The sequence below is a fragment of the Pholis gunnellus genome (genome assembly GCF_910591455.1).
Source record: "Pholis gunnellus genome assembly, chromosome: 23".
Taxonomy (NCBI): Eukaryota; Metazoa; Chordata; class Actinopteri; order Perciformes; family Pholidae; genus Pholis; species Pholis gunnellus.
The window spans coordinates 15,196,153-15,211,549 of NC_136550.1; the positions used below are offsets into that span (position 1 = coordinate 15,196,153).

The 15,397-nt window shown below is 40.8% G+C and overlaps 1 protein-coding gene across 1 annotated transcript; it reads right to left on the minus strand.

Annotated features, from left to right (window-relative positions):
* Nucleotides 1–954: 954 nt before the first annotated feature.
* Nucleotides 955–14,934, minus strand: slc1a1 (solute carrier family 1 member 1). The gene is made up of 12 exons (XM_079184318.1): nt 14,705–14,934; nt 8,564–8,704; nt 7,937–8,029; nt 7,680–7,794; nt 6,735–6,777; nt 6,494–6,589; nt 5,952–6,136; nt 4,630–4,737; nt 3,580–3,702; nt 3,281–3,475; nt 1,897–2,031; nt 955–1,801 (listed from the first exon to the last, which is right to left on the minus strand). The coding sequence occupies exons 1-12, from the start codon at nt 14,796–14,798 to the stop codon at nt 1,561–1,563; spliced, it is 1,569 nt and encodes a 522-aa protein (XP_079040444.1). The 5' UTR covers nt 14,799–14,934; the 3' UTR covers nt 955–1,560.
* Nucleotides 14,935–15,397: the final 463 nt, after the last annotated feature.

Sequence of the window (15,397 nt, forward strand, 5' to 3'; positions counted from 1 at the left end):
TTATATTGACAACTTTGTTGTTGACACGTTAGGCCTTTTATCCTCACTACCTCTTCAGTAGAACATCTCAAGCTCTCTCAAACTCTCAAAAGTGTTTGCTTTGTGCTCATGCTAACTAGTTGCAAAAGTTACACAAATATAGCACATAGCTAAGTAGGTCATGGCGGGCAGATTACCTCATGTACTGTCTTTCAGTCGTTCAAAATTGGGCATGACAGGCAAAGATAAGGAAAGATGCAGATAGGACAAACTATGTCGAGTTAATTACTGCACAAAGTGCCTGCACATTTTTATAATTATCATTCAGTGTTTTTGATGCATCACATCCTTTCCACGCAGCCTGGTATGTTTCAAGGTGCGGTACCAGTTTGCAGCTTTATAGCATGGCTACAAACTAGATGATGTCAAGGGTTGGCTGAGGTGTTATAAATGGCACTGCTGCCAAATCCTGGTCAGCATTTGATCAGTCGAAGAAAAAGCTGTCATAGTGTTATGTTAGGGTGCTGTACTTGTAAACATATTTACCAAAATGTCAAACTGTTCTTTACCAATTGTACTGTTTTCATGTCTTATTCAAGCAGAAATACCTATAACATGCAAAATTCAGTTTACTGCATCTTAGCTTAGCCATTGGTTTAAGAGCATTTGAACATATTTCGACACCACAGTGACAGAAAGTTATGTTAATAAGACACACTCTGATTATCTGATTATTGACACATAAATCCTTAGGAGACAATTAAAATGATCTTGTTTGAGTAGGAACAATTCGGGGTATCTAATGTAATGTAATGATCATTATACTTTGCAATGAATCAAAGACTGTTAGAGATTTGGTTCTGAAAAAATGTACTCAAGTTTCACAGTGTTCAATGACTTCATAAGTCTTGGTTAACCATCTCCTGTCTCTGTGGACTCCATAAAAAAAATCAGTCTGCAGCCAGCGATTAGCATTTCTTTAACATATTGCTTCATGCAACTCAGTGAAAATCCACTTTATATGTTTGGCACAGTTTAAATATACAGATAGATATACAAGCAGTGCATTATGGGACATAGAGTTTCAACAACAGCCACGCAAAAAAAAGATCATTCAGACATTATTGTCTCATCAAAGAGCAAATAAAGTGGGAATGGAGTTTCAAATTCAGATTATTGTTTTTACTTGTGTTAAATTATACTTTTTCCTTTTTTGCAAAAAACAAACATACACTCCAGATAAATCCAAAACACACATACAAACAGCTCTTATTTTGAGTGCATCTTTGCAAGAAAGAACTCACTCTTATTCAGAAGAAAACTGACTTTTTTTAAAAATCTTGGCACAATTTGAGTGAAAGAAGGAAGCACTTTAATCTAGTCGTGGTTATAAATGTCCGACATGAAGGGTGATCATCTTGGATAAGCTTAAGGGAGGCTGCTATTGCTGATGTCTGAGCTTGGATGGGTCTGGTTGGATAGTTTTCCTCTCTCGTCATGGTGCTGATACATGATGGAAGGTTTACCGTTTACATCCATAGCAGCATGGCACTTTCTCTGCTCCTCGGAGCCAGCCACAGCCTAAAACTGAGAGGTTTCAGTAAAGGAGATCGCATCTGTCTTGTCGACGGTAAAACCTCCATTTACATAGGATTTGTTCTCGCATTCTTCGTCATCCAAAGTGGCTTCCAGAGCGAAGGGGTTGGCGACATCGGCGTCCGATGTCAGATCCATCCTCTCCAGTTCCCGCTTAGATAGTTTCTGGACAATACCGGCTCCGTAAGCATCGCCAAGAACGTTGATCATAGTACGGAACCGGTCCCTGAAACACACCCCTCAAAGTCAATCCACAGCATCGTAAGAAAGTAAGAAAGGTGGGAGAAACAGTCAAGATAAAAGGTCAACAGATAAACTTACAGCAGCCAATCCACAGCGACTATCAGAGTGACATCACTTGCAGGTAATCCAACAGCTGTTAAGACTATCACCATGGTGACAAGCCCAGCATTAGGGACTCCTGCTGCTCCAATACTGGCAACTGTTGCTGTTATACTGCAACACACAGACACAATGTCATAAATATTCTTCATAATAACATGCAGAAATTAAATATGAGAAATGTGGACATTGGTGGCCCCAAATGGCATCAGTTAACTAAGTGTGAGCAAAATCAACTTTTGCTACTTAGATATATGCAGTTTGTACCAGAACATTAGGTTATAATAATACAAAGAGCACAGTATCAGGATAGTAAACACTGCATATAAAATGAAGCTGCAATTTCAAATTTACCGAGGGTATCTCTGGGCACACAGATGTTGAACTCATTGGAAGTCAAACAATACCGGCAATCTATCCGTTTCTTGCACATCTGTAAGCTGGGATTGCATGCCTGCACACAGCTCTGGACACAGATGTCTGAGCCGCCGGTTAACAGCTAACAGTGCTAGCAACTAACGGTGCAAACAACGTGAACTGTGCTAACAAGTAATTGTCTAAACGACATGGAGATGGTTGTGGATTTACGCAAGAACGTAGCCCCACCTGACCCTATCACCCTTCCTCGTCAACGCTGTGGAGTCCTACCGCTTCCTGGGCTCCACCAGGACCTCAAGTGGGAGCTTAACATCAGCTCCATCACCAGGAAGGCTCAGCAGAGGATGTACTTCCTGAGGCAGCTGAAAAGGTTCAACCTGCCAAAGACAATGATGGTGCACTTCTACACAGCCATCGTTGAGTTCATCCTCTGCTCCTCCATCAGCGTCTGGTACGCGCATCATCCGCTCTGCTGAGAAGGTGATTGGCTGCAATCTGCCATCCCTCCACGACTTGTTGGCCTTTAGGCCCTCAGGCGGGCAAGAAAGATTGTAGCCAACCCCTCTCACCCTGGACACAAGTAGTTTGAGTCCCTTCCCTTTGTCAGGAGCCTGCGGTCCATCAGGACCAAGACCTCACACCACAAGAACAGTTTCTTCCAATCCGCAGTCGGGATCATCAATAAAGCCTGGGACCCCCACTGACTCAGACACTTACTGTTACACACTCTTGCACATCTTTTCTCTATTAATATACACTTAACACTTTGATAATATACTTGTTTTAACATACTCTTATTGGTTTGTTTGTTTACCATATTTGATTGTATGTATTCTTTTTTATATTTATATATTTTCCAGACAAGGTATGACTAGAGTTAGCAAGAAATTTCTCTCTTGGTCAACAATAGTTTTATAGTATCATAAGTTGTATTTTATAGTCTTTTATAGCCTGCAGTTAGATGTGCCCCTTAGTTATGATGTACCTGATAGTAACAATCTGGCCCACATCCAGAGCATAGTCATTCAGCTGGGCGATGAAGATGGCGGCCACTGCCTCATATAGCGCTGTCCCGTCCATGTTAATGGTGGCACCCACTGGGAGGACGAAACGGGTGATCCGCTTGTCAATGCGATTGTTCTCTTCGGCACATCGGAAGGTGACGGGCAGGGTGGCAGAGCTGAAAGACAAGACAGCTGTTGGCACACAATGGTTTTGGTTTCCAAATATGAAAATGTTTGATTTGGCTTTCCAAGCAGAGTGAGGGGCTCAGTGAATTCTGACCTGGAGGAGATCATGAGTGCTGTCACGAGGGCCTGAGCCATTCCCAGTGTGAATGTATATGGGTTCTTCCTCACAATGACAAAGAAGATCAGTGGCAGACAGATAGTGGCGTGGATAGCTAGACTGAGAGACAAAACAGACATTATTATAGAACAATATTCTATATTCTGTGTTACAGAACTAGATACACTTTCATATGCCTTTTGGATTCTGTGCCACAACCGTTATACTGTCACATGTTATTTTTGATACAAATATAAAGACCAGGTTGTGTTTTTAACCCCATACCTTATTAAAATAGTGTTCACTATCATTTACATTCATACATGAAACAAGGTTTACTGTTGCCTGGGCTTAAACAGCCCAATGGGGCAATTGTTAAAGGAATACTTTATCAAGTTTATAATGTGATCACTGTCTGTAGTTTTGAAATCACTATAGCTCACTTCACTCCTTGCTTCCAGAATGAATGTTCTGATCAAAATAAACAATGATGAAGGCCATTGAATAAAGGGAGAACGAGTTCCAATGTCAGTTAACTGAACTGACTTTTAAATAGATTTCAGCTACAGCTCTTATAAAAAGGCACATTTAGAGAGATTTGACTTTACTTTGACATTAAAGAGACTTTTTCTGTTGATCATGTCAAAAACTCTTTATTACATTCGCTGTGATTCATTGTCATAAAGCAACAATGCATGAAAAAGTTTTTTCATAGGCTATAAAAGCTGTATTCAGAACATTGCAACAAAGTGTGACCGTTGCGTGCAAATGTTGTCACAGGAGCACTGGGAGCCTTGGACCGACCCCGTGACCTAACTGGAGGGGATTTACTGTACAGTCTTTAATGGTGTCACTTAGATTTAGTGGCATGGGCGAAGCTTTCATTACTGCAGCTGCAGGTTGAGCAGTTTTAAATGTCCTTGGCCCTTATCACTGCCTACACAGAGCTCAGCTTTTACTGTATCACTGGAGGGTGAATCGGCCCAAATGTCAACCATAAATCCCGGTGTCTGGAACAGGCGGATACAGAGTAATGGGACAACTTACCCACTCAGCACCGTCACCATATAAAGACCCATCTTCTTGAAGATCTCCCAGTCTTCAACCTCGATGATCTTAGCTGCAATTAGGAACAGGATCCCTATTGGCATGTAGCTGAAAAAACACATCAAGTTGGAGTCATTTGGTGTATAGAATATAAGATTATAGCAAATAGTGTGCAACAGCTAAAATGCTAACTTGATTAAATCACACGTTCCAGCTTCTCAAATATGAATATATGCTGGTTTTCTTAGTGTTCTATGATAGTTAAATTAAAATATTTAGGATAAAAACAGTTGGTTCGACAAATAAAGCAATTAGTTAATAGATGCAAAATTGGGCAGTTTTATTGTGCTTATTTGATCAAGCTTCCAACTGGTTGGGTTTTGGCAATTTTAAATGCAATTTATGAAGAATTTACTCTATTTTTCTTTTTGACTGTCAAATCTGAATATGTTATCCCACAAAATCCCTGTGGGAAGACGGAAAGAGAGACATAATGTTGCCAACATGTTTTCTAGCCTGACAAGCAGTCAGTAACAGACAGTGTTGGGGGAGCTACTTTGAGCCTGTAGCTGGTGAAGCTACAAGCTACTCTTCATCGGAAAGTACTAAATCTACAGCAACACTACAGTTTTATTGAAAGCAGCTAAATGCTACCCTAAATAGCTTGTATCGTGCCATATTTTGTGTAAGTCTGATAGAAATGACTGCTGTCTGTTATAGGAATTGTTGAGTTAAAATGCTCATGTGCTTGAACCTGCAAAAATGTATATACATAATTGTACATAAGGGAGTATTACTTAAGAGTAATAAGTAATTCAATTTGTATGACTTCTGTTACCAAGACTCATGCTAGGAGTTATGGGAAACAGCACCCCAGAAAGGGCTGTATCCTGTGTTCTGACCTTGCTAGATGCACCCTTTTGTAGCAAAGAATGATTTACAAGTATAAGCTGTAAAGTAAAAATATATATTATTTGCTCTTCATCTACCAACTAGACTAGTTGTTAGCTTTTTCTCAAACTCATTGTCTTAGCACATGGAATTTGCAGGCTGAGGAAGATCACAAGATGCAATAGAAACCCTTGAAAATGATAGTAAGTGGACCTTGAGTCAAGATTTTATTTTCTTAAACTATCGTTTCCAAGATCAAGAGCTTTCAAGCCTTTATTTGCAGATCAGGATTCATTCTTCAAAAGTACTCAAAGGTGTATTTGTATAGTCGTCCAAGTTTTAAAAACTGAAAGTAAGATTATGAGTCCACCATGTCGCTAAATGTTCTCCGTCTGGAAACCCATAACTGTAGATCAGTCTTTCATACATACCACATAATGATATGGACCAGTTTCATGGTTGCTTCGTTCAGCGCATCAAAAAATTCCAGGAGGATACGTCCTTTTTCGCCCATCTTCCCAATGACAAGGCCAAAAGCAACACAGAACACGATAATCCCCAATACGTTGATTCCATCCGAATACGACCCAACGATTTTATATTCCTTGGTTATGTTCTGCCAAGAGAGGACACAAGGAGGTTATTCATTCAGCTAACCAAGAGCAGGTCAGGAAGCTGCTTTCACAACCACATTAGCTTTCTCTAAAGAGCCATTGATGAGCTGTGCAAATGTTTCCTACAGGATCACAGCCCAGTGGCCCGTGGCTACTTTACTTCTGATGCATTTAGATCAGACGCGGGTTGCCAGGTGCAGAAACATGACACGTGAAGTGCAGCAGATGGATCCACATGGACACACCGTCGTATGTAAAGACCAAAACCCCAACAGACATGTTAATGGATGTTCCCAACAGAAGATACTTGTGAACTCTGGTGCTCTAGATGAACAGAATAGAGTAATGTGCACACCTACCTCTACCACCGACATGATAGTAGTGGCGAGAGGTGGAATTGTGGTGGTGTTGGCTGAAACTTTTGGAGGATCCAGCTCTTTGCGCTTGGTCTTGTACTAGAGTGCGGTCAAATTTCACAACATCAGAGTCACTTCAACATGGCTACAGACTTGTACTCACCACACCCTGATGTAGGTTGAAATGATAAACATGGGTAGAAAGTGGAACAGAGATGAATGATGGATGTGCAAAGCCTCTTACCTGCTGAAAACAAGCCTGCACCAGATTTTCGGGGAACATGTTTCTGTAGAAAAAAAGATTGGGGGTGAATGACAGACACTGACTAATGATGTGTATTACACTGACAGATTGGTCATTGCAACTACTCTTTATGTTGGTCAAAACCATTCATATCAATTAGGAGGATGTAAATGTGTTTATTGAGGCAAAGGAGTTAAACATTAACATTTGCAGATACCTACTCCAGGGAAGCTAGGATTTTGTCAACAACATGTAGTGGGAATTGGATTTTCATGTCATGCTGTACATTGTTTTCAATTAAATCAATTGTCATACATTCAAGAAACTGAAGGTTGGATATGTGAACCTCAGAGCTCTGGAATTAAAGGCCACGGTATGCTACCAAAGTACTTGGATCAGCTCACAGCAGCTGAAAACCCCTTCCTGACAGCCGAGTCAACTTTCCAAGTTGAAGTAACTTTATGAGTAGAAGTCATTTCTGAGCCGACGTAACATTCCGAGTTAAATTGATAAACGTTAACTGTTGATGTTAACTTTTAAAGTTGATATCAATTTTCAAGTTGACCAAAGTTTTTGAGTTGTCAAAAACCTTTTCAAGTTGCACAAGACACAAAGAGATGGTAGGCATTAGGAGAAGGGTTTGGTGGCAGGCTCTTCACCCCGCCTTCGACTGTGGACATTCAAAACAAGTATAAACACTTTTGATGTAGCTGAACAACATCAAAAGGGTTTATACTTGTTCATAATGTGAGTCTAGCTCATTTGAAGCATAAAGGCAGAACTGAGGTGATAAATAATTAGTGACTGATCACCACAAGTCAAGTGTTTCTATTTTTAAACCTTATCAGGGAAGGACCTACGGTTGCAGTCTCTGTCACTTTAACATCTGAATGACTGGGTATTTTATGGTTATGAGAAAAATGTATCACATGGCTGGGAGGTCACCTGAGGAGGTCCAAGAGAGTGTCAACTGTTGTGACGTTGGGCGTTGTCCCGGCTCTGTCAAGGTGCTCAGCTGTCTGAGAGACTCCCGGTTTGATAGTCATCACCAAAATAATACCTGCAAATGATAACAACTTGACTCATTCAGGTTTAATATCAACCACCGTTTTTACACAACACCATTTGAGGGACTTAACTGTAAAGCAACTACTGACAACTGCTACTGACAATTAGACAAGGGGAGAAAATAATCAACTCACCAAGAATAACTGCAATGATGGTTGTTGAGAAGTAATAAATAACAGCTCGCAGACCTATTTTTCCTGATACCTCAGAGTCCAGGGCTGCAACACCTGTGGACAAAAAGCACAATATTGAATTGAATTCCAAACCAAAAGCTTGTTCTCCCAGGTATCAGAAGAAAAGAATGAAGATTTTGAATTCGGATGTGATCGAGCTCTAAATCAAAATCTTCACATTTGCATGTGAATATACAATCAATTTATCTGGTCAAAACTTTTACAGATTGGCCTTTAAAACCTCAGCTAGCATTCATGGTGTAGACAGGTAATAAGTGACTGCAACCACCGTGGGCCAAGCATGTAGGAGAACTACAGTGGACGACGCAAAAACGCGAATGGCGAGTTCCCCTAAATGCTACACCTTTAAGTCTAGAGGCTTCACTAAGATAGTAGGCCAGTAGGTAGTAATCATAAAAGTGTCTAAATGAATTTAGCAGATGTAAATGTAGCTTAAAGCTAAAACGAATATTTTAGGTTCAGGTTTGAGAGGAATATTTAGTTATATTACTGATGATATATTGTATATATATATATATATATATATATATATATATATCACATTTATGTTAATTATGTTCAAGTTACCTGTTATCATGCTTGAAATGATGAGTGGGAGGATGACAAGCTTCAGCATTCTCATGAGGATCTCTCCTGGGAAGCCGAAATACTGCTTGTGAAGGTTGGAGAGGGATGAGTACTCTCTGACCACAACGCCCAAACTGATCCCTGATCAGGAGAAAGACAAAATCACATCATGAAGAATTCTTGGTCTCAGCTGAAAAAAGGAAAAAAGTCCTTCGCTGCATATACAGTTGTTTTCATAAGTTTACATAGCCTGGCAGAATTTGTGAAATATTGGCTATTATTTTGACAGATCATGCAGGAAACCTTTCTGTTATTTAAGGATAGTGGTCAAGTGAAGCTATTGATCATCACATAATTGTGTGTGCCCTTTTTAAATCATAATGATAACTGAAATCACCCTGATCAAAAGGTTAAATACCCTTGAATGTTTGGCCTGATAATATACACACACAGGTTTAAATGGTATTAAGGGTAAGTTTCCCCACCTGTGACATGTTAGATTGTAATTAGTGTCCGTGTATAAATAGCCAATGAGTTTCTTAGCTCTTGAGAGATCCCTGCACATTTTCAACCAGGTCTGCTGAAAACTGAGCCATGGGAAAAGCAAAAGAACAGTCAAAGGACCTGCGAGAAAAGGTAGTTGAACTTTATAAATCTGGAAAAAGGTATAAAAACATATCCAAAGATTAGAAAAAGGAAAGGGGGTCTACAGCAGCACAGGGAATTCAGTTCAATTAATGGCAGCATGTTATCAGAAAATATTGAAGGACAATTTGCTTTCATACGTCGGAAAGCTTATGAAGTCTCCTGACCACAATATAATTCTCAATATAATTGAGCCACTTTGGGGAGATTTCAAACGTGCAGTTCATGTAAGACAACCCAATAATGTACGGGACCTGGAGGCTTCTTTCCAAGAAGAATGGGCAGCTTCACTATCTGAGAAAATAAAGGGGAGCATCCACAACTATCACAAAAGACTGTAAGCCATCGTTGATGGGGTGACTCTGGCAAAGTGGATAGCAAGGCCGTCTTTCAATCAGAGGATCAGCAGTTCGATCCCCGTTTCAGGCTCCACTAGTCACATGTTGATGTGTCCTTGAGCAAGCACCCCAAAACTGCTCCCGGTGTATAATCTGAATTGTAAGTCGCTTTGGATAAAAGCGTCTGCTAAATGACTGTAATGTTGATGCTGAAGGGGGCAATACACAGTATTAAGAACTAAGGGTATGCAAACTTTTGAGCTGGAACTCATTATTCATCCCATTATTTTCTTCATTGCTATGTTTTGTATAATGATTGTGCTATTCTGTGACGCCTTATAAGAATCCCATTTAAAATAAAATAAATGTGTTTTGCCTGGTCACTCTAGTTGTCTTTAAAGAATGGGACACATCTTACTAAATCTGCCAGGTTTGTAAACTTATGAGCACAACTGACAGGACAGCCAAGCACATGCAACATTGAACTTGGTATATTACGCTTAAATGAATGCAGATTTTTCTCTACATTAGCAACTGTCACATTATTGCACATCAGTGAGGTTTCATCCTGACGGAATTCATGAGGCACAACACACATTGTATCTTCCAGCTATAACCTTCACATGTATTCCACTCACTGATTTTAGTAATCCACTCCAAACCACCATCTGTGCAATCACACATAACAGACCACCGTTAAAGTTGCTTGTAAAACAAAGCGACGACGCAGCAAACTGTACGTGGTCCAACGATCACTCAACCTTTCACATTCAATACGCTGCAGATTCTCCACAATGTAGAGTTTGGTACCAGCAGCAGCAGCAGCAGTTTTGACCAGCAGTGTATTGTAATGTTGCCACCTATGGGCAAAGACAGTTGCTAAACAACAGAACTGTTGCTACAATTTTCGCACGTGTGCCACCTGCAGGCAACAAGCTGTTATAGCTGCAGTCTTCTGTTTCCAGATCTCCTGTTTTCTTGTGTACCGAGTTGTACCACCAAGGTGATTGTTGTCACAAAATCACTTTAACTGCGCTTTGCTATAGTGAACTTTTAATGCGACATCTCTCTGCTATACATTTTAACAGGCTACACTAGTTTTTCCAAAAGAATTTTGAGAGACTGTGGTGGGTGGATGCTCCCACAAAAGGAACATTTCAAAGGTAAATGCATCAATCTGGTGAGCTTTGAGAGAAAAATGAAGAGGCTAGTTATACTATGAACGTTGTGCTCGTGCAACCAATTCTGTGCTTTTCTATACAATTTAATCATAAACACATACGTTGTGGAGATATGAATAGTGATGACAGCATGGTTAAATGACACAGGGTCCGTGTTTCAAGACAGGTCGCTGACATTGCTGCAGGTCAGTCGCAGCGGGAAGAAATCCTCCCACACCGAGCTTCCCTTTCTGACCCGCTGAGTCGAATCTCCCAGGCAGACTGCACGGACCAACCCGGTTCATTGTGAAACTGTGGTGGGTCTAGGTAATTAATGGAAAACACTGAGCTACACCACACCAGCTCACAGTCTTGAGGGGGCAGAAGGCCTATTCACACAGGCTACACACTGGCCATTACATAACACCATGTCGCTCCCCTGTATAGAAGAAGTCCACAGAGCTGTAACTATTTTAAGTGGATGGCAATTTATAGTTAAAAGAGGCAGTATTCTTTTTTTTTATCGGTCTTAATCGGTGCTTCAGCACCCGGTCACCTACACAATTGGTGCATAAGAACTTTTGCTCTCTGCATGGAGACTTGCCACTGCGTCAGAGTTGATGGTGGCTAACCTTCTTTTTTGGACATGGTGCGACTGCTGGCTGCGTGTTCATGACAACCACAGAAACAACACTCTGTAAAAACAATGCCAGGGCAAATTTGATTCATATTCTATAAAATATACACCTCCTCACTAGCAGCAAGCTAATAAAGAGCAAAGAAAAAAAATTAGAAACTGGTGGACTTAAAGAGCAGAAGCACATGACCTCAACAGTTTCTACTAACAATGACTTGCAGTAATTATTCAGTTTGTGAATCTGAAAAGCTGTTCAACTGTCTGCCATCAACCGTGGAAAAATAACCTCTATTTCTGCTCAGTACGTGTTGTGGAAGTCCCAGATATCACGGGGAACTAAACGCCGTCATGTCTGGGTCATAACATAGTCCGGAGGAGCTCCGTGGATTTCATCGAGCTTACTGTGTCTCGGCTGTTTACTACAGCTGTATGAACACAAAATAAACTGATTTGGCTGTGATTTAACGGCAATAAACCGACAAAAAGGGACTCCGAAATATCGGTGCTATTCTATGCTAACATTGTAGCCGCTCCATCAACACTCACAATAGCGTCATCTAGATGTAAATATGGCAGCGTCTATTCATTATTTGCACTATATGGTTTACACACACATTTATACACATAGTTTGGTCCGGTCTCTATTGATATGAGGGATCGTAGAGCTCTGGGTGAACACAGACGGCTACAGAATTAATTTCCTGATTCAACAACGGCAGGACGTCAGTGATGACAGAAACATCTCAACGCTGATAGGCTATCGCGCCACAGCGTCACGCCATTTTTTCGGTTGGAAATTAATGCTTTGTTTTTTTATCCGATTCATCGATTAATCAAAGAAATAATCGACAGATTAATCGATTATTAAAATAATCGTTAGTTGCAGCCCTAGTAACGTCCCATTTAGCACATCAGGGAAACTACGACAATTGGGAAATTACAAATTTCTGCTGTGAGTTCAACTGAAAAGATAGATGAAGGTATGAGTGAATGTTTAACTTATTCATTCTCAAAGTCTGAACCTGGTTATGATACAAACAATAACATTAACGTACCACGTCTGTCTGGATGTGAAAGTGCTATTGAGTAGCATTAGCCAAGCCAGCAGGAATTTCTAGCATATGATTAAATTAATCACACATCATAATTTCTTGCATTGTAATCAGAGGAAAGGGATCATTTAATATCAGTTGGAATCTCATCATTTTGTAAAAAGGAATTTTGGTCAGGAAATATAGCAACAACAGTTCGGCGGGGTCTCATTATGCTTGTCTACTTTTGCCAGACACATGGGATGGTCACTTGCCATTGACATACACTAAAGGATCTCAAGGCTTAGCAACCCATCGTCATTAAACCGAACCTGTACCGTTAACAAACCTCACATTGCCTGTAGATGGTGCACATCAGCACGTTGTAGCTACAGGTTAAAGCTGCAGGTCTGGACCCTGCTGCTCACACTGCGTGTTCTCCTAAATTTCACTCCATGATTTTATAACCGCACTAGGCAGCATGTCATTTCCTCCCAGCACAACTATGATGTTTTGAAAGCTTTAAACTGAACTGAGATCAAAATAATGATAGTGAGATGGACGACAGACTCTATTGCTGCTGAATATGATCTCTAGCCTACACCTGCAGACCATAAAACCATTATGAAAATGAAAGTATGTCAGTATCACTGACAGTAAACAGAGAGCACTGAAGGGTCACAACATACGTCATACTCTCCAGACTCCAATGAGAACTTGTCAAAATCGTACTTGCTTTGCCAAAAATACAAAAGAGAATATTTAAAATGTTTCTGCCTCCAAAGATAGTAATAATCTCTCATTTTGGATTTGGGGTCGTTTGTAATCCAGCCTTTTTTACTGTTTATTATCATGTCTCCTGAAATATCAGTTCACATTATGCCAGAACATCAACTAACCAAACACCTGGAAAAAAGCATTAACTTACAAAACAGATCTTTCTTATACAATGATTAGAGGCAGGCTAGAAATATGCATCTGACAGATTTACTTGGTATCCAGGAAGTTCCAGTGATTGCTAATGTCAGGTCATAGTACAGCTGGTAATTATTACCAAAGCAGGTAGTGTATTTGTTAAAACACAGTGTGCTTAATGTTTGATCCTCTGTGACACACTCAAAGTTAAGTAAATGCTAACGTGCTGACGTATTCTGTTAAAACAGACCCTCATTGTTCTTCATGAAGCTTGGTGGAAGTAATGTAATGTAGCCGCGGTGTGTTTTATTTGGCGTTAGCACTGCGCCAGTCTCAGTTTAAAAAATAGGCTTTTAAATGCTACATTGTTTGTCAGCAATCAGTCATACGGTGACTTAGGATGCTATTTGGTCATGTGTGCTCTGACTGATGTGGCATGCAGTCATAATTTAGTTTTAATGAAAACTCAACTCCTGGTGTTCTTCACCTCTATTTTAGTAGAAGGAAATAACGGAAGTCACAGGCGAACCAGCTTCAAAAGTAATATTGTATATTAATTGATATCGATGTGAAGAGTGGTTCTTGAGGATTTGGTAAAGTAACAGATAACTATTTGGAAAAGTAACTTATAAATATTTAAAGAAATTGTTAAATATAAGTATATTTGGTAAATGGATTTATACTTTCTAGTTCTAGTGGCCACCATGGAAGGTGCCACCTGTGCAAACTAATCCATTCACACCGTCATTTACACATAGAGCAATTTGGGGTCATGAATTAGTCAGCTTCAACGGTATTGCTAGGTGTATTTTTGAACTTTGGACAGAGCCAGGCTAGCTGTTTTCCCCTGCTTCCAGTCTTTATGCTAAGCTAGGCTAATTGCCCCCTGGCTGTAGCTCTGTACTTGAACACACAGACATGACATTGAGTTTCCCAGCTCACTCTCAGGAAGAAAGCAACTCAGCCAAATGTGTTGAACTCTTCCTTTAATGTCCATGCAATGTAAATGTGTTCTGTAACGCCAGCAGACACTGACTGTAGCAGAGGACACGCAGCGTGTGCTGCTGGGACTCCTCACAGACCCAGAGTCAGAGCCCTTCAGTCTGGTCACGTTTGACTAAGACACGTCCAGACAGACGGAGGACAGAGGCTGTGTCTCCTCACTCACACCACCCATCCACCATTCTTTTATGAAAGATTATTATGAATTATCATGATCTTTTACACACATTTAGCGTGTTGCTGTTTAGTCAAGCAGTGGCCAGCTGGTGCAGGAGAGGTTGATTTATTTACAACAGTGACAGCTGCTGAAAGCAAATGTGAACGCTAAAGCAAAGAGGGATGAACAGATAAACAGCGATGCACATCTCATTCTCTCAGCATACATGATGAGGCATTCAGGGGCTTCCACGTACCGAGCAGCACCGCCAGAATCGTGGCAATCAGGAGCCAGTTCTTCTTCAGCAAACCTTTGAAATTCACGCCTCGTCGCTCTTTGTTACCCTTCATGTCCACGGTGTTGTTATTTCTCCCCCCAAAAAAGAGAGAGACAGGGAGAAATCACAATGGAGATGCCACAGACTCCTGCGGGTTTGGATGTCAAGAGGCAGACGACGCAGAGCAGGATGAAGAAGCCGCGTTGCTATACAGCGGAGGATGCAGCCGTCAGACGCTGATGCTGGCCAGCGATGGTGTGTGTGTGCGTGTGTGTGTGAGAGAGAGAGAGAGAGAGAGAGAGAGAGAGAGAGAGAGAGAGAGAGAGAGAGAGCGGGAGGGAGGGAGCGAGACGGTCTCCTTCTCCCTCTGCCACCCTTCCCCCACACAAGGTGTCTCTGACATTTTCTCCTTTTCACGAGTGACATCAGTCTGTGTTGTAAGTAGAATAATGATGAATTATATCAAACGAATTCAATGTTATAGGACGATTCCAAAATGTTCTATGATCGAGTCTGACCTCAACCTGAAGCAGCTCCTCAAGGTAAAACTATTATTAATGCTGTACCTCAGTCTGGATTCCATCAAATGTTTGGTGGTCTTGCTCCTGAAGCTGTACCCAGACAGACTATATGTAACTGTATGAAAAGTAACTAAAAGGCTTTACTTTAGGT